The 24,794-nt window shown below is 44.5% G+C and overlaps 1 protein-coding gene across 1 annotated transcript in view; it reads left to right on the forward strand.

Annotated features, from left to right (window-relative positions):
* Window positions 1-20,809, forward strand: part of SMYD4 (SET and MYND domain containing 4) — a gene marked incomplete at both ends in the record, with an annotated part of 44,317 nt that extends 23,508 nt beyond the window's left edge. The window contains 8 exons of the mRNA XM_080712204.1: window positions 1,901-1,990; window positions 4,045-5,206; window positions 13,924-14,106; window positions 14,646-14,809; window positions 17,694-17,826; window positions 18,813-18,929; window positions 19,107-19,230; window positions 20,656-20,809. Coding sequence (XP_080568330.1) covers window positions 1,901-1,990; window positions 4,045-5,206; window positions 13,924-14,106; window positions 14,646-14,809; window positions 17,694-17,826; window positions 18,813-18,929; window positions 19,107-19,230; window positions 20,656-20,809 — 2,127 coding nt within the window. The remainder of the gene's footprint in view (window positions 1-1,900; window positions 1,991-4,044; window positions 5,207-13,923; window positions 14,107-14,645; window positions 14,810-17,693; window positions 17,827-18,812; window positions 18,930-19,106; window positions 19,231-20,655) is intronic.
* Window positions 20,810-24,794: the final 3,985 nt, after the last annotated feature.

The raw sequence follows: 24,794 nt of genomic DNA on the forward strand, positions 1-24,794 counted from the left end.
GAAGCCAGCCGTGCGCGCTGGCTTAGGAGACCCTGTTTCCAAATAAAAATGTAAAAATAGGTCTGGGAGTGTAGCCCGGAGGTAGAAGGGCTTCCAGGAACCCCAGTCTCACCAAAAAATAAAGAAATGAAGAAAGAATAAAAAATAAGCTAGACATGGTGGTTCACGCTTGTGATCCCAGCATTCAGGAAGCTGAGATAGGAGGTTCTGTGTTTGCAGACAGCCTCAGCTACTTAATGAGGTCCTTTGCAACTTAGTGAGACCCTGTTTCAAAATAAAGAATAAAAAATAGGGCTAGGGGTGTAGCTCAGAGGTAGAATGCCCCTGAGTTCCATCCCCAGCACCATAAATAAATAAATAAATAAATAAATAAATAAATAAGCTGCAGGTGTAGCTCAGAGGTAGAATGTCCCTTGGTTCAAGGGTTCAACCCCCAGTAACACACACACACACACACACACACACACACACACACACACACACACGATAGGGGCATAGCGGTGCATTCCTATAATCCCAATACTTAGGAGGCTGAGACAGGAGGATTGCAGATTTGAAGACAGCCCCAGCAATTTAGTGAGACCCTGTTTTCTAATAAAAAATAAAATAGGGCTGGGGGTATAGCCAAGAGGTAAAAGGCCCCTGGGTTCTACCCCCAGTACCACTAAAAAATTAAAATTAAATTTAAAAAAGGGCTAGCATGTAGGTCAGAGGTAGAGCCCTTTAGGGTTCAATCTCCAATACCAAAGGAAAAAAAAATGATTAACCTTTTATGACTTCTGGATTTTCAGTCATAATTAGAAAGGAATTCCTCCTTTTTTTTTTTTTTTTTTTTTTTTTTTTTTTTTTGCAGTACTGGAGATAGAACTCAGGGGATTCTACCTCTGACTATACCCCCAGCACTAATTTTTTATTATTTATTTTGAAACAGGGTCTCACTGAGTTGCAAAGGGCCTCACAAATTAGCTGAGGCTATCCATGAATCATGATCCTCCTGTCTCAGCCTCCTAAATGCTGGGATTACAAGTGTGCACCACCACGCCCAGCTATAGTTTCTTTTCTCTTCTTTTCCTTTTTTTTTTTTCTTTTTCTTTTTTTTTTTGTTTATTTTTTTGTTTTGTTTTGTTTTGAGATACTGGAGGTGAAACCCAGGGGCATTTACCTCCAAGCTATATACCCAGCCCTATTTTTTGTCTTTTTATTTTTTTGAAACAGGGTCTCATTGAGTTGCACAAAGTAGCTGAGGCTGTCCGTGAATCGCGATCCTCCTGTCTCAGCCTCCTGAATGTTGAGATTACAAGTGTGAGCCACCACGCCCGGCTCTCTTTTTATTTTGAAACAGCTTCTCACATAAGTTGCTGAGGGTGTCACTTAAATTGCTGAGACTGGCCTCTACCCTGTAATTTTCCTGTCTTAGCCTCCCAAGTACTGGGATTACAGGTATGCACCACTGTGCCTAGGTTATTTGTATTTCTCCTTTAGTGAACTTCTATTTGTGCTAATCACCCATTTTCTTTCCTTCTCTCTTCTCCCCCCCTCCTTCCCTTCCTTCCTTCCACTTTATTTTGTAGTGCCAGGGATCAAATGCAGGACCTCACATAAGCTAGGCAAGTGCTGTAATTTTGCTTGCAAACATTTTCCTCCATTTTTCATTTGCCTTCAGTAGTGTTTGCTATTGAAGGTCTGTCTGAAGCTGCTGTCTTCAAATTGTTAAGTATTTCCTCACTTGATTTTCACAGCTTTGCTCTAAGGTGGTTCAAAATGAAGCTGAAGCAGTTGGAACACAAAGAGCCTTTCCCCATTTTATTCAGTCTTTAGCAGTAGAACTCTTATTATATGAAAAAAAAAAATAGTGATGCTAGTTCCCACTGATAGCTTTAACCAGAGCATTGTTTTGCAGGGAGCGGCACACTCAAGGCCCAACTCCGAAGACTTGTCATTGTGCTATGCGAATCGCTCTGCAGCCCTCTTCCACCTGGGCCAGTACGAAGTGAGTATGAGGAGGCCCTCGCTAGAGAGGCCTCCCTGCTTCTCCAGTGAGCACTGAAATTAGGCTGCACCCCAGTTACCTGGATGGAAAGCACAGGGCTCCTCTCTTTCGAGGACCCATCCATACCATGGGGGGTGTTTTTGCCCTTTGTCTTTCTCTGACTTAAAATAAACTCATGTTTCTTTAAAAAAAGAAAAAGAAAGCACATATATACACCCAAACTTGTTCTCGCTCCTGACTCATGTCACCTATCATAGATAACCCATTTACAGTAGTATTGGTTGACCAAAGGGAAAAAACGCCATGGCACACCCAACTGCGCTGTGGACTATATCAAACATGTCAGCAAGCCGGGCGTGGTGGCGCACGCTTGTAGTCCCCACATTGGGAAGCTGAGACAGGAGGATTGCACAGGTTTGAAGCCAGCCTCAGCTACTAGTGAGGCTCTCAGCAACTTAGTGAGACCCTGTTTCCAAATAAAATATAAATGGGTCTGGGAGTATAGCCCGGAGGTAGAAAACCTCTGGGTTCCACCCCCAGTACCACCAAAAAAAGAAAAACAATGTCAGCAGTTCTCAAGATGCACCGTGTGCTGCTAATAATACATCATGTCCAGATGCCTCCAAAATATTTTCTTGGTTTTTCTTTTATGCGATATTGGGGATGGTTCAGCATTATTTTTTTTTTCTTTATTTTGAAACAGGGTCTAGCTGGGTTGCAAAGGGCCTCACTAAGTAGCTTGGGCTGGCTGTGAGCCGCAATCCTCCTGTCTCAGCCTCCCAAATGCTGGGATTATAAGTGTGCCACCACATCTGGCTCTTGGTATTTTGGTGTTTTTTGTTTGTTTTTTGTTTTGTTTTGTTTGCGGGTCTGGGGATGGAACCCAGGGGCATTCGACCTACGAACTATACCCCCTGCCCTATTTTATATTCTTTATTTTGAAACAGGGTCTCACTAAGTTGCGGAGGGCCTCACTAAGTAGCTGAGACTGGCTGGGAACCGCAATCCTCCTTTCTCAACCTCCCAAGTACTGGCACTACAGGCATGTGCCACCGTGGCCAGCGTGTCACTGGAATTTTTTTTTTTTTTTAAGGAAGTGAGCTAGGAGTGGTAGTGCACACCCATAATCCCAGTACTTGGGAAAATGACGCAGAAGAATCACAGGTTCAAGGACAGCCTTAGCAACTTAGTGAGACCCCAGCAACCTAGCAAGACCCTGTTTTAAAACAAAAAATAAGCCCAATGTGGTGGTGCACACTTGTTAATCCTAGTACTTAAGATGATGAGACAGGATGATTGCAGGTTTGCAGACAATCACAACTACTTAGTGAGGCCCTCTGCAACTTAGTGAGATCTTGTTTCAAAATAAAGAATAAAAAATAGACCCGGGCGTGGTGGCGCACGCTTGTAATCCCCGTGCTTCAGAGGCTGAGACTGGAGGATCGCACAGGTTTGAAGCCAGCCTCAGCTACCTAGTGAGGATCTCAGCAACTTAGTGAGACCCCGTTTCCAAATAAAAAATAGGTCTGGGAGTATAGCCCGGAGGTAGAAGGCCTCTGGGTTCCACCCCCAGTACCACCAAGGGAAAAAAAAAGAATAAAAAATAGGGCTGGGGGTATAGCACCAGGAAAGAAAGAAAATGGGAAGGAAGGAAAGATTGATGGATGGATGGATGAAGTTGTTTGCATAAGAGGCACAGTAAGTATTTGAATACTGGTTTGTTTGGCTTCAAAGTCTTCCCTTTTTAATCTCTATAATTTTGTGAGACTTTTTTCCTTAAAATTAGAAATATTTAAGAGCCAGATGTGTAGTGCACACCTATAATCTCAGCTACTCAGAATGCTAAGACAGGAGAATTGAAAGTTCAAAGCCAGCCTCAGCAACTTAGACCTTGTCCCAAAATAAAAAGTGCTGGGGGTATAGCTCAGTGGTGAATGCCTCTGGCTGGGTTCAATCCCCAGTATGGTAGGGAGATGTAGATTTTTGGAAGAATTTTTAGTACACATTAAAGAGTAGGGACTAAGGATCATCCTACGGGTTTCTTTCTGTTTCAGACATGTCTTGAGGACATCATCAGAGCACAGATGCATGGGTATCCAGAAAGACTGCAACCCAAGGTGCTGTTACGTAAGGCAGAATGCCTGGTGGCCCTCGGAAGACTACAGGAAGCAAGCCAAACTATCAGTGATCTTGAAAGTGACTTTACCGCCAAACCAACTCTGGAAGCTTCCCCATTTCAAATTCTGCAGAGAAACCTCCATCATCTGAAAATGAAGGTAAAAGAAAAGGAAAATTGCCTGGAAACCTCCCCCCAAACTCTATACAAAGCCTTTGAGGATCTGGACCTAAGGGAAGAGAATGAACTAATTTCCAGGGCATCATCATCTATCAGCTTATGCACAGACCCTTTAAAAGGCCGGTATCTAGTTGCCACAAAAGACATTCTCCCAGGAGAGCTCCTGGTGAAGGAGGATGCTTTTGTGAGTGTCCTTAACCCTGGAGAAATGCCACCATTGCATCACAGCCTAAAGAACAAGTGGGATGCCAGAGTTTCTAATGGAGACCTCTACTGTCACAGATGTCTAAAGCACACCTTGGCCACTGTTCCCTGCCATGGCTGCAGCTATGCCAAGTATTGCAGCCAGGAGTGCAAGCAGCAGGCCTGGGAGCTCTACCACAGCACAGAGTGTTCTTTAGGGGGTCTGCTTCTCACACTGGGCGTCTTTTGCCACGTTGCCCTAAGGTTGACTCTTTTGGCTAGATTTGAGGACGTTGGTGAAGTCATAAGGAAACTTCATGATGAAATTTGTAACAAGGACATCTGTTTACCTGAAAGCAAGAATCTGGTCAAGATACTCAGTTATGACCAGGAAGAAACTGAGGAACATGGTAAAATAATGGAGACTCATGTTCCCGGATGTGATATTAAAGGAAAATATGAAAACAATTATAATGCTGTCTTCAACCTTTTGCCCCATACTGAAAACCATAGCCCAGAGCACAAATTCCTTTGTGCTCTAAGTGTCTCTGCGCTGTGTAGGCATCTTGAAACAACCACTTCACAGGCCCTTGCCACTGGTCCTCAGTCCTCAGAGCCCAGAGCAGCAGTGACTCCTGAGTTGTGTGCAGATTTGAATATCTGGGGAGTGGCCATGCTCCGACACATACTACAGCTCCAGTGTAATGCTCAGGCCATAACTGTCATGCAGCACACAGGTAAGAGGGAAACCTGGTTTTCTGCCTTACCAGATTTGTTAGGGGGCTACTAGGGATCAAACCCGGGCATTCTACCTCTGAGCTACACCCTTTTTGAAACAGGGTCTCACTAGAGACTAGGGATGTATCTTGGAGGCAAAATGTCCCTGGGTTCAATCCTCAACACCATAAAATAAAGTAAAATAAAATAGGACTGGGAACATGTCTCAGAGATAGAGTACCCTTTGTTCAATCCCTAGTACCACCAAAAATATAAAATAAAAAATAAAATAAATTAGCCAGGCTTGGTGGTTGCATGCTTGTAATCCCAATACTTGGGAGGCTCAGACAGGAGGATCTCAGGTTCACAGCCAGCCTCAGCTACTTAGGCCCTCCGCAACTAAATGAGGCCCTTTTTCAAAATATAGAATAAAAAATAGAACTGGGGGTGTAGCTCAGAGGTAGAATGCCCCTGGGCTCAATCCCAATCCCTAATACTGTAAACAAACAAACAAATAACCAAAAACATTAGCCACCAAATTGTATGGTATGGTTATCTCACCAAAAGTATTTCTCTTTTTTTTTTTTTTTTTTTTGCAGGTCTGGGGATAGAACCCAGGGGCATTTGACCTCTGAGCTACAGCCCCTGCTCTATTTTTCATTCTTTATTTTGAAACAGGGTCACACTGAGTTGCTGAGGGCCTCACTAAGTAGCTGAGGCTGTCCATGAACCGCAATCCTCTGGTCTCAGCCTCCCGAATGCTGGGATTACAGGCGTGCACCACCACACTCAGCCCAAAAGTATTTTTGGACATGACACTCTGTCATACTGAATCACATAAAACATGCAGAACTATTACCAACCAGACCCATTGTTGCCAGTGGGAGGTGATCCTCGTGTGTTTGTAGGTTCTTGGTATCCCAAACAAAGAATTGGAATAGACCAGGTGTGGTGGCACATGCTTGTAATCCCCTCGCTTGGGAGGCTGAGACACGAGTATCGTCAGCCTCAGCTACGTAGTGAGGCTCTCAGCAATTTAGCGAGACCCTGTTTCCAAATAAAATATAAAATAGGTCTGGGAGTATAGCCCAGAGGTAGAAGGTCCCTGGGTTCCATCCCCATTACCACCAAAAAAAAGAATTTGAACAGACACATACTTAGCAAACAACAAACAGATTTTTCTTTTTTAATGTGGTACTGGGGATTGAACCTAGGGGCAGTCTAACTCCAAACTGAACCCTCAGGTCTATTTTTTCATTATTTATTTTGAAACAGGATCTCACTAAATAGCTGAGGCTCACTGCAAATTGCAATCCTCCTGTCTCAGCCTCCCAAGTGTACCACATCCGACTCAGATTTATTGAGAGCAAAAGACAATGGCTCCTCCCAGTAAAGAAAGGAGGGCTGTGTGTCTATAATCAGTTCAGAGCCAGGCAGGACCCTGAGCTGCTTGTTCTGAGCATCTTTGATGTAATTTAGTGGTGGGTAGAGAAAGATCTCTAAGTGATCCCTGGGCCGGATAGAGGGGATATAGACATTATACGCTTATATTACTTTATCCCCCATGTGCTTCCACTTCCCTGAAATGCACTGGGGAAAGCCCATGGGGTGGGGGCGCTCAAAACCATTATGCTAATGTGATTGCAATTAGGCAGTGGTAATCTGAGGGTCAGGACCAGATTATAAATGTGCATAGGTATGCCTGGACTTTCCAGGAGGCTTTACCTTGTAAGTTTTTGGTTTCTTTCTTAAGTTCCTAGACCACATTGATATCCTTTGTTGGGAGTGTCTTAGATCCGTAACTTCAGAGCGGTGTCAGGGGTGGGGTTTGGGCAGTGCCCTCTTGCTGCCTGATTCCTTCCTTCTTGTCCGCCATGGCCTGCCTGTATCCCATGGCATTACCAAGTCACACTTCAAGCTAGTTTGCTTTCTCCTTTGCCTTCTGGTGCTTCTTTGCGTTCCTTGGCCTGTCCCTTAAGTACTTGATCTCTATTGCAGTTGCTACTAGTAAACAGGACATCAAATCCCTAATGATTTTGTATGGGGGATGTTCTTTATGGTTTGGGGAAACTGCCCCCGGGACCCCTGTGAGGCTCCCGGACACAATCTCCCTTAAACCAGAAAAAGATAAAGAGATAAAAAGGTGCAGGTTCTTGTCCTGAGCTAAGGATGACTATGCAATAGCCCGGACTCTTGCTGAAGATCTAAAGAAGTTTATTAAAAAGATAGAAATACAGAAGACAGTTATAGCCTGTGCCATTCAGAAGTGGCATGGCGGGGTGGTTCAAATGAATTCACCAAGATACAAAACATGGAACAGACTTTTTATACACAACACCCTCCATCTTGTTCACGTAATTCTGACATAGTAAAGGTCCCTGTCAGGTACCTCCCTTACTTTCCAAGGTGTACTTTCCCCGCCTAGGTCTCTTTTCATGAATGTCCCATCCTAGCTAGATTATCCAATTATGTAAACCTGTCTTTAGAATGAGGATGAGGAAGTCCTAGTTCCCCTCTCTTACAGACTTGCTAATTATCTTTAGCTAGGTTAATTTACATTGGAATAGTTGCATGCTTTTTTGGGGGCAGAAATCAAGTCCTTTCACCAATTTTTGAAATATAATAACCAGAGCTTTCTCAAATCTTCCTAGGCCATTCCCAATACTGGTACAGGGGACACTGGGGATGGAACTCAGGGGCCATCTACCTCCTAGCTACACCCCCAGCCCTATTATTTATTTTTATTTTGAAACAGGTCTCACTGAATTGCAAGGGGCCTCACTAAATTGCTGAGACTGGCTGTGAACCTGTGATCCTCCTGTTGCAGCCTCCCAAGTACTGGGATTATAAGTATGTGCCACTACTCCCGGCTTAGCATTTTATTTTTATAAAGGAGACTACACAGAAATATATCATCAACCTTAACTCTCAGAAGCATAAGTTATCTATATAAAATAAAAATGGGCAGCATTTGGGAGGCTGAAACCAGAGGATTGTGGTTTGTGGACAGCCTCAGCTACTTAGTGAGGCCCTGTTTCAAAAATAAAGAATAAGCCAGCGTGGTGGCACACGCTTGTAATCCCCGCGCTTGGGAGGCTGAGACAGGAGGATCGTGCAGGTTCAAAGCCAGCCTCAACTGGTTTAAGAGACCCTGTTTCCAAATAAAATATAAAATAAGTCTGGGAGTATATCCCGAGGTAGAAGGCCCCTGGTTTCCATCCCCAGTACCACCAAACAAAACAAAACAAAAATAAAGAATAAAAAATAGAGCTAGGGGTGTAACTCAGAGGTAAAATGCCCCTGGGTTCTATCCCCAGTACCTCAAAAAATAATAATAAAATAAAATTAAAATGGAAAAGTGTACAAGGAGAATCTTGGCAAAAACCCCATTGTTGTGAGACAATATGCCACTCTGACTTTGACTGATTAACTATATTAAGGACCTAAAAGCCAAGATACCATATAAAGCTAGAGGATTTAGTAGATATATCTATCTTATCAAAGTCTGTGCCCATATCAGAAGCCTAAACCTAAGACTATGTACCATGTGAACACAGTCACACAAATAATGTTTAGGTAAAACCAGCAGGAAAAAGCAAACTGAGCTTAGCCAAAATTGTTGGCACTCAAAATTGTGAACAAATGAAATTGTTGCTTTAACATTCATCTTCCCCCAAAAAAAACACTAATAAAAATTAAGATGTATATAACAAAATGAGGAATATCTCTAGCAACTATGCAACTCTTAAAATGAGTGTTTAAGAATATGAATAGTGATAAAAATGTCTAAAATTGGATTGTGTTAATGGTTGCGTACTATGTAAATCCCCCTCACATCATTGAGTTGTACACTTAAAATGAAGAATTTTATACTAGACAGACTATCTCAATAAGGCTTTTATTTTTATGTATGTATATTATTTATTTACAAATGACCATGTTGCCAGTTATGTTAAAGATTCCATACATAAACCTAGAAAAAAGACTGAGAAAATACACCAAAATGTTATCCCTGCCTAACAGGATTACAGATGACTGTCATAATCTCTAATTGTGAGGTATTCGTTTTTGCAAGTGTTGGGGTATCAACCCAGGAGCACTCTCTCTGCCACTGACCTTTTTGGGGGATTGCTCTTCCAAAAACCTTCTTTCTTATTTATTTATTTATTTATTTATTTATTTATTTTGCCAAAATGAGGATTGGAACCCAGGGCCATTCTACCTCCAAGCTACACCCCCAGCTCTATTTTTTATTCTTTATTTTTGAAACTGGATCTCACTAAGTTGCGGAGGGCCTCACTAATTAGCTTGAGGCTGGCATCAAACCTGCGATCTTCCTGTCTCGGCCTCTCAAGTACTGGGATTATTAGCATGTGCCACCACAGCTTGTTTTTTTTTTATTTTGAAACAGTGTCTCACTAAGTTTCCCAAACTGACCTCAAACTTTCAATTTTCCTGTCTCAGTCTCCCAAGTAACTGAGATTACAGTGTGTGGGTGTGTGCTACCTCACCTGGGTAACTTTAGGTTTTTAATTTTTTTTTTCTGACTATCATGGATTTTTTTTTTTTTTTTTGGTAGTGCTGGGGGTTGAACCCAGGGGTGTTCTACCTCCTGAGCTACACCCCAGCCCTATTTTATTTTTGTTTTGAAACAAGGCTCACTGGGTTGCTGACAGCTTTGCTAAAACTGCTGGGGCTGGCCTCAAGCCCAGGCTCCTCCTTTCTCAGCCTCCCAAGCACTGGAGTTACAGGCCTGCCCACTACACTCGTTTCCTTGGATAATTTTAATTAGTTTTTATAGCAAAGCCCAAGTGTGAAGATAATTTCTGTTTTCAGGCACTTGGTGCCCACTGCAGGACTACAGTGTCCAGCAGAACGTCCACTTTCACGTTGGAATTCAGTCTAATTTGATTTTAGTCTGCTTATATTTCCATCTTGTTATATCCTTGGATATTATTTCTTTGAGGTTCCAACACCTCCCACTTTAGTGTTCTCATTGAATTTCATTAGCAGCTGTTGCATTCGTAGCACAGAAGAAGGATTAAAGTGGTAACTAGGATAAACTTTGACAAAAACCTATAAAAATGTATTATTATCTTTGGAAAAACCCCTTTTTAATCAAAGTTCCTCAGAAACCTCTCTAATGCGCTTGTCATGGGACAGAGCTGGCCCCTGATGACACCCAGACCTTAGCACAGGTGTGCGGGGCCCGTCGCAGTGGGACAGCACACCTGTGGTATTCTGAACTCAAGGCATCGCAGGAAGCCTTTCCAAGTCGCTTCATCTCATTTCACTGGGCTTTGCATTCACTCCTCACCAACACAAGAGTCTGTGTTTAATTCGGGTTCTCTGTGTATGTGGCCCTGGGGATTGGATTCAGAGGCATTCTACCTTTGAGCTGTACCCCAAGCCTGATTTTATTTTTTATTTGGAAACATGACCTTGGTAGGTTGAAGAGTCTCACTACTTGCTGACGCTGTCCTTGAAGCTGTGATCTTCCTGTAGTAGCCTCCCAAGTACTGGGATTACAGGCCTGCATCACCACGCCCAGCTAATTTGGGTTCTTGATTACTTGACACATATACAAATTTCTCATTTTGCAAATATATACCAGAGTAGGTATATTCTAGAAATATTGTGAATTAGTTTTTTTATTTGAATCCCATCTTATTTATTTATTTATTTATTTATTTTTATTGATGGTACTGCGAATGGAACCCAGGGGCCTTCTACCTCCGGGCTACACTCCCAGACCTATTTTATATTTTATTTGGAAACAGGGTCTCTTAAACCAGCTGAGGCTGGCTTCGAACCTGCATGATCCTCCTGTCTCAGCCTCCCAAGTGCTGGGATCACAAGCGTGCGCCACCATGCCCGGTTTGAATCCCATTTTAAATGCACAAGGTATATTAGTGAGATATACTTCGGTAAAGAATCACTTCCTCTTTTTTAATATAAAATGTCACATATTCGGTTTGGTTAATAAGGTACTTACATATTCTCACTTTCTATTACTTCTACTAATAGATGACTAATGCAAAATATCAAGTAAATTTTAAAAATCAATACCTAATTTTTTAAAAGTAATTAGACATTTAGGCCTGTCATACATACCCCACTCAGTTCCTGGGCCTACTTCTGCTAGAGAATAATCTATAAATAATTCACAAAGCTGACATTATTACTCACTGTATTACGAATCATTTTTTCTGGGAAAAATGTAGCAACTATTGTAATATAGGTTGCCAGCTAACAGTAGTTGGGGAGGCAAGTCAACTTTTTATCATACCCAGGCTGATTATTCAGACTCCAAACTGTTCGTTCCCCAAGCTGCCCCTTCCTGCTGCCTCCCTTTTAGCATTTGCTCTGCTCATTAGCACACACTCCAGAAGGTAGTCATGGAGGGACTGAAACTAGCTAACCACAGAGGAGAAGCACTGATGAAAGATTCTAATACACTTTGTAAAATTACTGACTAAAATCAAGTCATTTAGATTCATTATGAATTGTATTTACATGTTCTATTCTTTTCCCCCATAGTAACAGATAAGTTGACAGCATAAGTTTTATATTTAATGCTTTCATTGATAGAACATTTTATACAATAGTTCATGATATTTTCTTTATTAATTACATTTGTATCTAGACTACTTATTTCTTTGGTAATAGTTTGTTTAAATTCCTGCCATAGCCGGGCGTGGTGGCGCACGCTTGTAATCCCTGTGCTTGGGAGGCGGAGACAGGAGGATCGCGCAGGGTCGAAGCCAGCCGCGCGCGCTGGCTTAGGAGACCCTGTTTCCAAATTTTAAAAAAATGTAAAAATAGGTCTGGGAGTGTAGCCCGGAGGTAGAAGGGCTTCCAGGAACCCCAGTACCACCAAAAAATAAATAAATAAATAAATAAATAAATTCCTGCCATATGTGCAGCAATACCACAATTATCTTATGATTTTTCAATTTTCTATAAAATCGAATGCGCCACCACGCCCAGCTTGAGACCCTGTTTTAAAATGAAAAATAGGCCGGGCGTGGTGGCGCACGCTTGTAATCCCTGCGCTTGGGAGGCAGAGACAGGAGGATCGCGCAGGTTCGAAGCCAGCATGTGCGCTGGTTTAGGAGACCCTGTTTCCAAATAAAAATGTAAAAATAAGCTGGGCGTGGTGGCGCACGCTTGTAATCCCAGCATTCGGGAGGCTGAGACAGGAGGATCGTGGTTCGCGGACAACATCAGCTACTTAGTGAGGCCCTCCGCAACTCAGTGAGACCCTGTTTCAAAATAAAGGATAAAAAAATGGGCAGTGGGTATAGCTTGGAGGTTAAATGCCTCTGGGTTCCATCCCCAGACCCCTCCACCAAAAAAAAAAGGTAAAAATAGGTCTGGGAGTGTAGCCCAGAGGTAGAAGGGCTTCCAGGAACCCCAGTACCACAAAAAAAAAAAAAAAGAAAAAAAAGAAAAAAGAAAAAGAAAATAGGGCTGTGGTGTAGCTCAGAGGTAGAATACCCCTGGGTTCAATCCCTAGTACTACAAACAAAAAAATGCACACATGCTGTTCATCTGGGAGTCAGTGATTAGGTGAAATGTTACAAGTGTGTTAAAACTTGAGTGGTTCTAGTGATTTTGTTGTTCTAAAACTCGTATATAGGCCGGGCGTGGTGGCACATACTTGTAATCCCCCGCGTTTGGGAGGCTGAGACAGGAGGATCGTGCAGGTTCGAAGCCAGCCTCAGCTACTTAGTGAGGCTCTCAGCAACTTAGTGAAACCCTGTTTCCAAATAAAGTATAAAACAGGTCTGGGAGTATAGCCCGGAGGTAGAAAAGCCCCTGGGTTCCACCCCCAGTACCACCAAAAATAAATAAATAAATAAATAAATAAATAAATAAATAAATAAATAAATCTCTTACATGAGTTTTCTTCCTCCTCCATCTGTCACTGTCTTTGTTGCCATCCTCAGAAAAGCCTGCTTTTTACCAGCCTCCCAGTGCTAGTTCTCTGCTTCTGGACTTTTGTGACCTGAGAAACTGCCTTTCTTTCTTCCTGATTGTGTGTGTGTGTGTGTGTGTGTGTGTGTGTGTGTGTGTGAGACTGGGGATTGAACCCAGGAGCATTCTACCTTCTACCTCTGAGCTACACCCCTACTTATTTATTAACAGGGTTTCACTGGGTTGCAGAGAGGCTCACTACTTGCTGAGGTTGTCCTCTAACTTGTGATCCTCCTGTCTCAGCCTCCCAAGTACTGAGATTACAAGTATGTGCCACCATGCCTGGATTCCTGATTTCCATCATGTAGTTAAGTTACTGATTAATTGTGCTGCAAAGAGATTATGTGGAAACAGGGTCTCTCTAGGTTGCTGAAAACTTTGCTAAATTGTCAAGGCTGGCTTTGAACTTTGATCCCGTGTCAGCCTCCCAAGTACTGGGGTTACAGGCGCATGTCTGGCTTGATTGTTTTTATTTTTTATAGATTCTAATCTTGGGGTGTGTGTGTGCATGTGTGTGTATTATAGACACAATGGTCAGGCTCCAGGATTCCAGTGGACTTTTCATGTGTTCATTCAGTTTGCTTCCTGGGGACCAGCATTTGCTGTGAGTTCTGTTTCATCCAGTTTATATTGGATCTGGCTGTGGGGCCATGGCTCAGATGGCTTCAGGCCCAGCTGCCCAGCTCTCCTGAGGAGTGGATGGCAAGGCCAGGGCTAATGTGCTCACCCACTTTTCCTCCTGCCTCTGTGCTTTCAGTATCTAAGGAGAGCGTCATTGCTGACAGCAGGCAGGTACGCCTGGCCACTGGCATCTTCCCTGTGGTCAGCCTTCTGAACCACTCCTGCAGCCCCAACACCAGCGTGTCCTTCTCCCGCACTGTCGCCACCGTTCGGGCAGCACGGCGGATTGAAAAAGGGCAAGAGATTCTCCACTGCTATGGTGAGCCAGCCCTCACCACTATTCTACCCTTCTCCAGCCAAGAGGGACAGGCTGACTGGAAACGAGTGAGTCTTGCCATAATCGGAAACCCTGCTGTGAAGTCGGGCATGGTGGCGCACACTTGTCATCTCAGTACTGAGAGGCTGAGACTGATGGATTGCAGGTTTGAGGCCAGCCTCAGTAAGTAGACTCTCAGCAACCTAGTGAAACCCTGTTTCAAATTTAAAAAAAGGGGGGGGGGCCTGGGGATGTAGCTTGGAGGTAGAATGCCTCTGGGTTCAATCCCTAGTACCACATACAGACACACACACACACAAAGAAATGCTGTTGTAACTCACATCCCTCACCACACAATTCCTGTAATCTTCCTCCTTGGAAAGTGAGCTGGGAGCACTTTCTCAGCTTTCTTTTCTTGGAAGCTTACTTATTTCAGTATCCAGTCCCACACGTTTGAGTAAAGGTTCCCCGTCATGATGAATAGTTGCTCAGACCCTCAGCCAAGCTGAAGGCTGTTAGTCCAACGGGCGCTCTCTCCCCAGGGCCCCATGAGAGCCGGATGGGTGTGGCTGAAAGGCAGTGGAAGCTGGGCTCTCAGTACTTCTTCCACTGCAGCTGTCCAGCCTGCCATGCTGAGGAGCTAGGCACAGTCGCAGGGCCTAGGTGGCAAGCCTTCTGTTGTTGTCGCTGCAGAGCACTCATGCAGGTGAGTCTCAGTCCTCTCTATATTGTTCCTAGAAGTCAATATCCAGCCCAGAAGTCAGTCTTTAGGTGGAAGCCATCAGGGGCTTATAGTTGCTGAGAGCAGTAATATTACTTTTGTTTTAGCAGATCCTCCCCACACATTGGTTATCTCTCTGAAAGAACCACAGGGAAAGGTTGAATTTAGTGATGTTTCTCTTGCAAGGACAGAAAATCCCACCTAAACTAACTTAAGGGAGCGGGAGGGGAGGGTAGACTGGAAATTGCCCAATACTTAGGAGGCTGAGATAGAAGGGTTACAGGTTCAAGACCAGCCTCAACAACTTAGTGAGACTCTAAGCATCCTAGTGAAATCCTGTTTCAAAATAAAAAATTAAAATTAATATAAAGGCTGGTAGCTGAGCATGGTAGTGCATGTCTATAATCCCAATACTTGGGAGGCTGAGACAGGAGGATCCAGGTTCACAGCCAACCTCAGCTACTTAGGCCCTTCACAACTTAGTGAGACCCTGTTTCCAAATAAAGAATAAAAAATAGGGCTCAGAGGTAGAATGTTTCTGGGTTCCATCCCCAATACCGCAAACAAAATAATAATTCCAGGATAAGGCTACTTCAGATACATCTTGATCCAGAGACTTAGATAATATCACCAAGACCCCCTTTTCCTGTCTGTTCTCTCAGCTCCTTTCCCTCTGTACTCACCCATCCTCAGACTTCCCACAGGTGATACAAGGTGGCTGCCAGCAGCTCAGCCTCTTTGTCCTCTGCACACAGGAGGATAAAATGTGTGCCACTCTGTCAGGAGTCTGGGCAAAAGTCTTATTGTGTGTCATTAGACCCAGTGACTGCCTGGAGGAAAATCAAAGCCACATAGTCTTCTTCCAGCCATTTGAGCTAGAGGAATGGGCCACATCTGAGCCACGGGCCACTCCCTCAACTATAGGACCCTGCTATTGATGGGTGAGGAGGGTTGCCCAGGAGAAATCAGGTTGTGCTGGGAACTATGGCACAAACTGTAATCCCAGGTACTTGGGAGATTTAGGCAGGAGAATTGCATGTTCAAAGCTAAACTGAGCAACTTAGCAAGACACTGTCTCAAATTAAAAACAAAAAAGATTGGGGATGTAGCTCAGTGGTAGAGGGCCTTGGGGTCAATCCCTAGCACCAGATAAGGAAAAAAGAAATTAGGTCATTATTGCCAAATGACAGCATAGATACTAGCATCTTTAACACAGAGGCTTGCTTTCTTTCCCTCCCTCCCTTCCTCCCTCCCTTTCTTTCTTTCTTTCTTTCTTTCCTTCTTCCTTTTTTTCTTTCTTTCCTTCTTTCTTTTTTTCTTTCTTTCTTTCTTTCTTTCTTTCTTTCTTTCTTTCTTCCTTCCTTCCTTCCTTCCTTCCTTCCTTCCTTTCTTTCTTTCTTTCGTACTGGGGATGGAACCCAGGGGCATTCTACCTCCAAGCTAGATCCCCAGCCCTATTTCTTATTCCTTATTTTGAATCAAGGTCTCACTGAGTTGCAAAGGACCTAAGTTTTTGTTTGTTGGTTTGGTTTGGTTTTGGTATTGGGAATAGAATCCAGGAGCATTCTACCTCCAAGGTACACCCCCAGCTAGACATGGCGACACACACTTGTAATCCCAGTACTTGGGAGGCTGGAGGATCCAGGTTCACAGCCAGCCTCAACTGCTTAGGCTCTCCACAACTAGTGAGCCCCTGATTCAAAATAAAGGATAAAGAAAATAGGGTTGGGGATATAGCTTGGAGGTAGAACGCCCCTGTAACCAAAAATTCCCAGTACCGCAAAAAAAAAAAAAAAAAAAAGAAAAAGAAAAATACCCCCAACTTGTCTTATTTTTGGTCTTGAAGCAGGGCCTCACTAGGTTGCTGAGGCCCTCCTCACACCTGTGATCATTCTGCCTCAGCATCCCAAATATTGCAAATACAGGCAAGTGCCACCATGCCCAGCCATAGAGGGCTTTCTCCTCTGCCTGAGAATCCAGTGTTCCTAGAGAACCACACGTGGAATACAGAACTGGAGGTGGTGGAAAGCTGCAAACTCACATTCAAATGTGGGAAAGTCTCACCTAGCACCAAGCTGTATTAGTTTTCTTATGGCTTTTTTGTTTTATTTATTTTTGAGTGCTAGGGTATAAACCCAGGGCTACACCTCCAGCTCTTCTTGTCTTCTTGTGGCTTTTCCTTTTTCCTTTTTTCCCCCCAACTACTGGGGATTGAACCCAGGGGCGCTTTACTACGGAGTTACATCCCTAGCCTTTTTAATTTTCTTTTTTCTTTTTTTTTTTCTTTGTGGGTCTGAGGATGGAACTCAGAGGCATTCGACCTCCAAGCTACACCCCCTGCCCTATTTTTTATTCTTTACTTTGAAACAGAGTCTCACTAAATTGCAGAGAGCCTCACTAGGTACCTGAGGCTGTCTGTGAACCACCATCCTCTGGTCTCAGCCTCCCAAATGCTGGGATTACAAGTGTGCACCACCATGCCTGGCTTAAAATTTTATTTTGAAACATGGTCTTGGTAAGTTACCCACGCTGGCCTCAAACTTGTAATCCTCCAGTATCAATCAGCCTCCTTAGCAGCTGGGATTATAGGCATGCTACCACACCTAGAATTTTGGCCTTTTTTTTTTTTTATAACCACTACAAGTATATTTATTATCCAAAGTCCTGGCCCCAAAGAGATATTCTTAGGGTGGGATCAGCTACTGCTTTCATTTGAATAGCTGCTGTCAGACAAATTGAGTCAAGCCTTGTCCTGATGTATTATTGCAGTAGTCTCTCTCCCGTGAAATCAGTGATTCCACAATGTAAGCATGTACAGTGTTGATAACTGACTGTGATACAGGACTGAAGACAGCACTGACTTCCACAGGGGGGTGACATGCTGAGCTGTGGCAGCAGATCCTGTGCAGAACCCGTCAGGAGGGATCACCTGGTCTCTCGGTTACGGGACCTTCAGCAACAGGTTGAGATGTCCCGGAGGCTTCTCAGAAATGGAAAACTAGGTGAGATCGGCCTGGCTTCCTCCTTCTTGGTCCTCCATCTCCTTCCCTTTTACTTATTCGATATCACCTTGCATGCAAAAATACTTGGTAATGACTGAATAATTGAATTTAATTATCCCCACACCAGCCACCAGATGGTTGTGTAGGCCAGTGAGAGCAAGCCTAAGCAACTCATTTAGTCTGGTGTCCTTGAGAAAGCGCCAAATGACTCCTGCTGTTGTTGTTCTGTGCACGGAGAGCTAAATGACAGTACCCTAAGCACCAAAGGGTTATGACTTCCGTGAGCTTTGAACAGTTCCAGAAGTTCAGTGTTTGTTTTTGTTTTTTTCTCTGTGTGTGTGTGTGTGTGGCACTGGGGATTGAACCCAGAAACATAGCCTCACAAAGTTGCTGAGGCTGGCCTTGAACCTGTGATCCTCCTGCCTCACCCTCCCAAGTACTGAGATTATAGACGTGCAGCATCACCCTGGCTCCAGTGTCATTTGACCCCAGGGCCTGATTAGGCCTAATGTACTAGAAGAGCCGGTCACTTCTCGAGAGCAGAGTGGCCTCTGTGCTGTGGAGGTGAGTCCTGCTCCAGGACTGAAGTGACTGCGATGGAGCACTTGCCTCACATGTGCCATCCCCAGCACCAGGGAGAAAGGACGGAAAGATAGGGGAATTTATGAAATACTTTATGAACGCCAGCTTTTAGCTTAGGTTTCTGAGTCAAGAGAAACAGTGACCACAGACGACTGTTGCCAGGTGTGTTGGGAAGGGGACGTTGACCCATGGGGTTCCTATTAGGAGGCCATCACCTAGTGCTTTTTCTCCTAAAAGAAAAACATGTGAGGACACAGCAGCTTTCCTAGAACATCGTGGGTTGCTGACAGCCCAAAGAGACAAGAGGGGCTTCCACACTCAGACCATCTGACACAGAAGTGAGACCTGGGTGCGCTTCCGGGCCAGTTCGTGTCCTCAGTGAGACTTTTCCCTTGGATCACTAGAGCGAGCCATTCAGCTGTTGTTGGGGTGCCAGCAAGATGCCGAGAGCTTCCTGTGGGCAGAGCACGCTGTGCTGGGGGAGATTGAGGATGACCTGGCCCAGGCCTACGCTGCCTTAGGTAAGGCGTGTATTCTCGTTCCCGCCCCGTGCGTTCTGTCATGAGCCTTGCCTCTTGGCCTTAGTTCTTTCAGCCTGTAAGTGGACGCTTCTCTCCCTTCCATTTAGCTTTCTTCATCCTGAATCCATCCAGGTTGACTGTGGTTCTTTACTGGGCAAGACTTTTCTTTTCTCACAGGGGACTGGCAGACGTCAGCCACCCATCTCCGTAAGAGTCTTCAAGCGGTTGAGGCTCGCCACGGGCCGTCGAGTGTGGAAATGGGCCGTGAGCTCTTCAAACTGGCCCAGGTCTTGTTCAACGGGTAAGCCTGCGCCTTCCCTTGGGCTGTCAGGCAGGTACTGTCCTAGTTTCACTAGGTGCATCTGTGTGTGGCTTTTTCCTTTGGTGCCTTTAAGCATGCTGAAGCCTCTTTCTTTCCTCTTTAGGAGAGAGCCTTGCCTTTTGTTTTAATGACAAACTTGAAGCTTCAGGGCTTTCTCCCAAGAGCTATGGGGAAAGCACTAGATCTGAAGGGAATGTGCAGGGGAGGGCCTGCACCCGCCAGCATAGCATCCCTTCTCATTCCTCCTCGGTTAATCACATGTCCCTGGTGCTCTTACTCCCCGCAGCCTCAACTCCAGGGCTCTGCCTTCCCCGTTTTGCCTCCTATTCCTTTTAAAGCAGTCGTTTTCAACCAGGAATGCTTTTGCATTTTTGGCACTGTCTGGAAAGTTTCAGTTGCCATGACTGGGTGGGGGTGCCACTAACTTCTGTTGGGCAGAGGTCAGAGGTGCCACTAAACCTCATACAGCAGGATGGAGAACCCCCCAGCAAGGACGGCCCAACATGGCAGTCTGGTCAAGGTTGAGAAACCCTGCTTTGAAGTTATAAAAGGGACTGGGAGTGGAGCTCAGTGGTAGAGTGCTTGCCTAGCATGTGTGAAACCCTTGGTTTAATCCCCACAGCTACAAAACATGTAAACAGTGTTGATAAGCAGATGCCTCACTCACCTTTACCACTGAGACCATTGAGGGGGGTCTGATTTCAGTATCTCTGGGTAAAATTCTCCAGCCTTGATAACACTGTTAAACCTAAGATTGAGAATGACCAACAGATGTTGGTCAGAAAGGAAAGGGTGCAGAATTCAGGCAGGTTTAGACTGAGTTACCCTAAGATGAACACACAGGTAAAACTTGCATAAATATCAGATTAGAGCTTTAATATTAGCCAAGTTTTCTCAGGACCTTGGAGTCTAATTTTTTTCATAGCCTTTTTCTCAATCTCTACATTGTGACACATTGTGAAAGCAAACACTAAGGCGGGTGTGGTGGCGCACGCTTGTCATCCCTGCACTTGGGAGGCTGAGACAGGAGGATCGCACAGGTTCGAAGCCAGCCTCAGCTACTTAGTGAGGCTCTCAGCAACTTAGTGAGACCCTGTCTCCAAATAAAGTATAAAATAGGTCTGGGAGTATAGCCTGGAGGTAGAAAGCCTCTGGGTTCCACCCCCAGTACCACCAAGGGGAAAAAAAAAAAGCAAACACACAAAAACACAAAACACACACACACACACACACACACACACACACACACACACACAAAAGCAAAAACCCTGCTAGATTGTATGAGCCAGAGCCAAGGACAGCAATGAATTTGAATGCCTTTGTGTCCTTCACAGTGTGTGAGTAGGACTCCGTTAGCCTTTGCCTGACCAAACACACTGACTCCTCTTGCCTCCCTTGGCTCAGGTTTGCCATAGCCGAAGCTCGGGACACCATTCAGAGGGCAGAAGAAGTTCTGTTGGTACACTGTGGCCCTTGCAGTGATGAGATTCAGGAGCTCCAAAAGATGAGATCCTATTTACTGGACCTGCCACCCCTCCCTGTGGGGCCTTCAGAGTAGAATTCCAAGGAGACTCTGGCCCACAGAAAAGAAGCCATGGCAGATGAGTTAAAGAGATCCTGCTGCTGCTGACTCGCTTCAGGAAAGCCAGGGATCACCAGCACAGCGGACTCAGAAAACATCGCAGTGGAACAGACACACACTTGTATTTTGATAGCATGTTTTGAAGTAGTTAATTATCCTCCAGTAAAAACTCCCAGTCCCCAGAAAAGACTCACAACTAGTATCTGGAGAATCCAAGCCCTTTAAAAGGATTGTAATGAGCCTGGTGTGGTGGCGCTCGCTTGTAATCCCAGCATTCAGGAGGCTGAGACCGGAGGATCGTGGTTCGCGGACAGCCTCAGCTACTTAGGCCCTCTGCAACTCAGTGAGACCTGGTTTCAAAATAAAGAATAAAAAATAGGGCAGGAGGTGTAGCTCAGAGGTCGAATGCCCCCAGGTTTCACCCCCAGACCCGCAAAAAATAAAAAATAAAAAAGGATTGTAATGATCTGCAGGCATCTAGCAGTTAGCCTGGGTTTTAGCTAGATTCTATCTTACTTGATGAGATTCTGTTTCCCTGGCACATTCTATGGTTTCTAGTAGTAATGAAATGTTGCATGCCACTTCAGTGGGTTCAACTTAGTAGTTATAATTGAAAAATAATTATAAGCCAGGCGTGGTGGCGCACACTTATAATGCTTAGAATCCAGGCATTTAGGAGGCTGAGACTGGAGGATCATGATTTCAGCCTCAGCTACTTAGGCCCTTTGCAACTCAGTCTGACCCTGTTTCAAAATAAAGAAGAAAAAATAGAGGTAGGGGTATAGTTCAGAGGTAGAATGCTCCTGGGCTCCATCCCCAGTACCACAAAGAAAGAAAGAAAAATAATTTAAAGCAAGAAATCAGCTGGGCGTGGTGGCACATGCTTGTAATCCCCGCGCTTGGGAGGCTGAGATAAGAGGATCACACTACTTAGTGAGGCTCTCAGCAACTTAGTGAGACCCTGTTTCCAAATAAAATATAAAATAGGTCTGGGAGTATGGCCCGGAGGTGGAAAGCCCCTGAGTTCCACCCCCAGTACCACCAAAAAAAAAAAAAGGCAAGAAATCAGTATGGCTCCTTACCTCTAGAGACACAGAATTCCACTTACAGTATCAAGCTTCTTTAAAATCTTTGTTAAAACTGGTTGAAAGGTGGGTGTGATGGCGCATACTTTTTTTTTTTTTTTTTTGGTGGTGGTACTGGGGTTCCTGGAAGCCCTTCTACCTCTGGGCTACACTCCCAGACCTATTTTATAGTTTTTTATTTGGAAACAGGGCCTCCTAAGCCAGCGCACGCAGCTGGCTTTGAACCTACGCGATCCTCTCCTGTCTCCGCCTCCCAAGCGTGGGGATTACAAGCGTGCCCCACCACGCCTGGCGATGGCGCACACTTTTAATCTCAGTACTTGGGAGGCTGACACAGGAGAATTGTGGGCTCAAAGCCAGCTTCAGCAACTTAGACCCTCCACAATTTAGTGAGACCCTGTTTCCAAATAATAAAAAGGGCTGGGGTGTAGCTCAGTGCTAGAATGTGCCTGGGTTAAATCCCCAGTACCACAAAAAAAGAAAAGAAAAAAACAAACTGACATGAATGACTTTTTGAGTTCTGTTTATTAGCAAACCTGAAGTCTTTTATTTCTATCAGACCTCCCAAAGCTGGCACATGAAATGCAGACTGCATGAATCCTGGCTTGAAGGAGATCAGGGAGAAAATACTGAAAGGAGCTGAGCATGGTTGCACACTCTGTAATCCCACCGTTTGGGAGGCTGAGACAGGAGGATCATGGTTCGAAGACAGCCTCAGCTATTAAGAAGGCTGTTTGCAACTCAGTGAGACCCTGTTACAAAATAAAGAATAAAAAGATAAAAAGTAGGGCTGGGGGTGTAGCTCGGAGGTAGAATGCCCCTGGGTTCCATCCCCAGTACCAAAAAAAGAAAGAAAAAAAAAAAAAAGGATTGGGTGTGGTGGTACATGCTTGTAATCCCAGTACTTGGAAGGCAAAGAAGGATCATAGATTAGAGGCCAACCTCAGCAATTTGGCTAGACCCTGTTTTAAAATAAAAAATAAAAAGGTTAGTGGATTATGACACATGCTTGTAATCCCATTACTTGGGAAGCTGAGACAGGAAAATTGCAGGCTTATAGCCAGCCTGGGCAACATAGAGGCTCTCAGCAACCTAGTGAGACTCTTTTTCCAGACAAAAAATAAAATCGGTCCAGGTGTGACACATGCTTGTAATCCCAGTACTTCGGAAGCTGAGACAGGAGGATCACAGGTTCAAAGCCAGCCTCAGCAACTTAGACCCTGTTTCCAAATAAAATATAAAAATAGGTCTGGGGGTATAACCCAGAGGTAGAAGGCCCCTGGGTTCCATCCCCAGTAACACACAAACACACACCCACACAAAAGAAAGAAAATCAGCCTGGGGATATAGCTTAGAGGTAGAATGCCTCTGGTTTCAGTCCCCAATACAAAAAATATATATGTATATAAATATTGGGAGACTGAGAAGGATCCAGGTTTGTGGACAGCCTCAGCTACTTAGCAAGGCCCTTTGCAACTCAGTGAGACCCTGTTTCAAAGTAAAGAATAAAAAATAGGGCTGGCAATGGGCATGGTGGCACATGCTTATAATCCCAGCATTTGGGAGACTGAGACAGGAGAATTTGAGTTTGTGGACACCCTCAGCTACTTAGGACCTCCGCAACTCAGTGAGACCCTGTTTCAAAATAAAGTATAAAAAATAGGGCTGAGGTGTAGCTCGGAGGTAGAATGCCCCTGGGTTCCATCCCTAGTACCTCAAAAAAAAAAAAAAAAAAAAATATATATATATATATATATATATATATAAAATCAGGAAAAAAAAGACTTCCTGAAGTTACAAATTATTTCTCATCCATATGTGTTTTCTGTGTCTCATGTGACATTAGCCTGACTGGGGAATGCCTGTGCATTAAAACCTAATCTGGTATATATTTTTTAGTTTTTAATTTTTATTTTTTATTTTTTTTGGTGGTACTAGGGGTGGAACCCAGAGGCTTTCTACCTCCAGGCTATACTCCCAGACCTATTTTATATTTTATTTGGAAACAGGGTCTCACTAAGTAGCCGAGGCTGGCTTCGAACCTGTGTGATCCTCCTGTCTCAGTCTCCCAAGCACGGGGATTACAATCGTGCGCCACCACGCCCGGCCTAATCTGGTATATTTAAGAGCACACGAAGTAGTTTGAATTTTAAATGTCCTCCAAAGGTCCATGTGGTAGACTTGGTCCCTAGCTGGGCTCAGTGGCGCACAACCATAATCCCATCATTTGGAAAGCCAAGACAGGGTCTGGATTCAAGGCACCGGGACTTAATGAGACCCTGTTGCAAAATAACAAAATGAGGATGGGGGTATAACTCAGAGGTAGAACACCCCCAGGTTCCATCCCCAGTACACACACACACACACACACACACACACACACACACACACAAGGACTTGGTCTTCAGTTTGGTGCTACTGGGAGGTAGAGGAACCTTTTAAGAGATGAAGCCTAGTGAGAGATCCTGGAGTTTATGCCTTCAGAGAAGACAGTGGGACTCTGGTCTCTTTCTGTTCGCTTCCCAGCCATGAAATAAGTAGTTTTGCTCCACCAAAAGCTCTCACTCTGCCATGCACAATGGCACGCACCCATAATCCGGGTACCTGGGAGGCTGAGACCGGAGGATCACAGGTTCCAGGACAGTACACATAACTTAGCAAAACCCTATTTCAAAATGAAATATAGAGCTGGGCGTGGTGGCGCACGCTTGTAATCCCAGCATTCAGGAGGCTGAGACCTGGAGGATCGCGGTTCGTGGACAGCCTCAGCTACTTAGTGAGGCCCTCTGCAACTCAGTGAGACCCGGTTTCAAAATAAAGACTAAAAAATAGGGCAGGGGGTGTAGCCCGGAGGTCAAATGCCCCTGGGTTCCATC

Source organism: Muscardinus avellanarius (assembly GCF_963383645.1).
Source record: "Muscardinus avellanarius genome assembly, chromosome: 16".
NCBI classification, from domain to species: Eukaryota; Metazoa; Chordata; class Mammalia; order Rodentia; family Gliridae; genus Muscardinus; species Muscardinus avellanarius.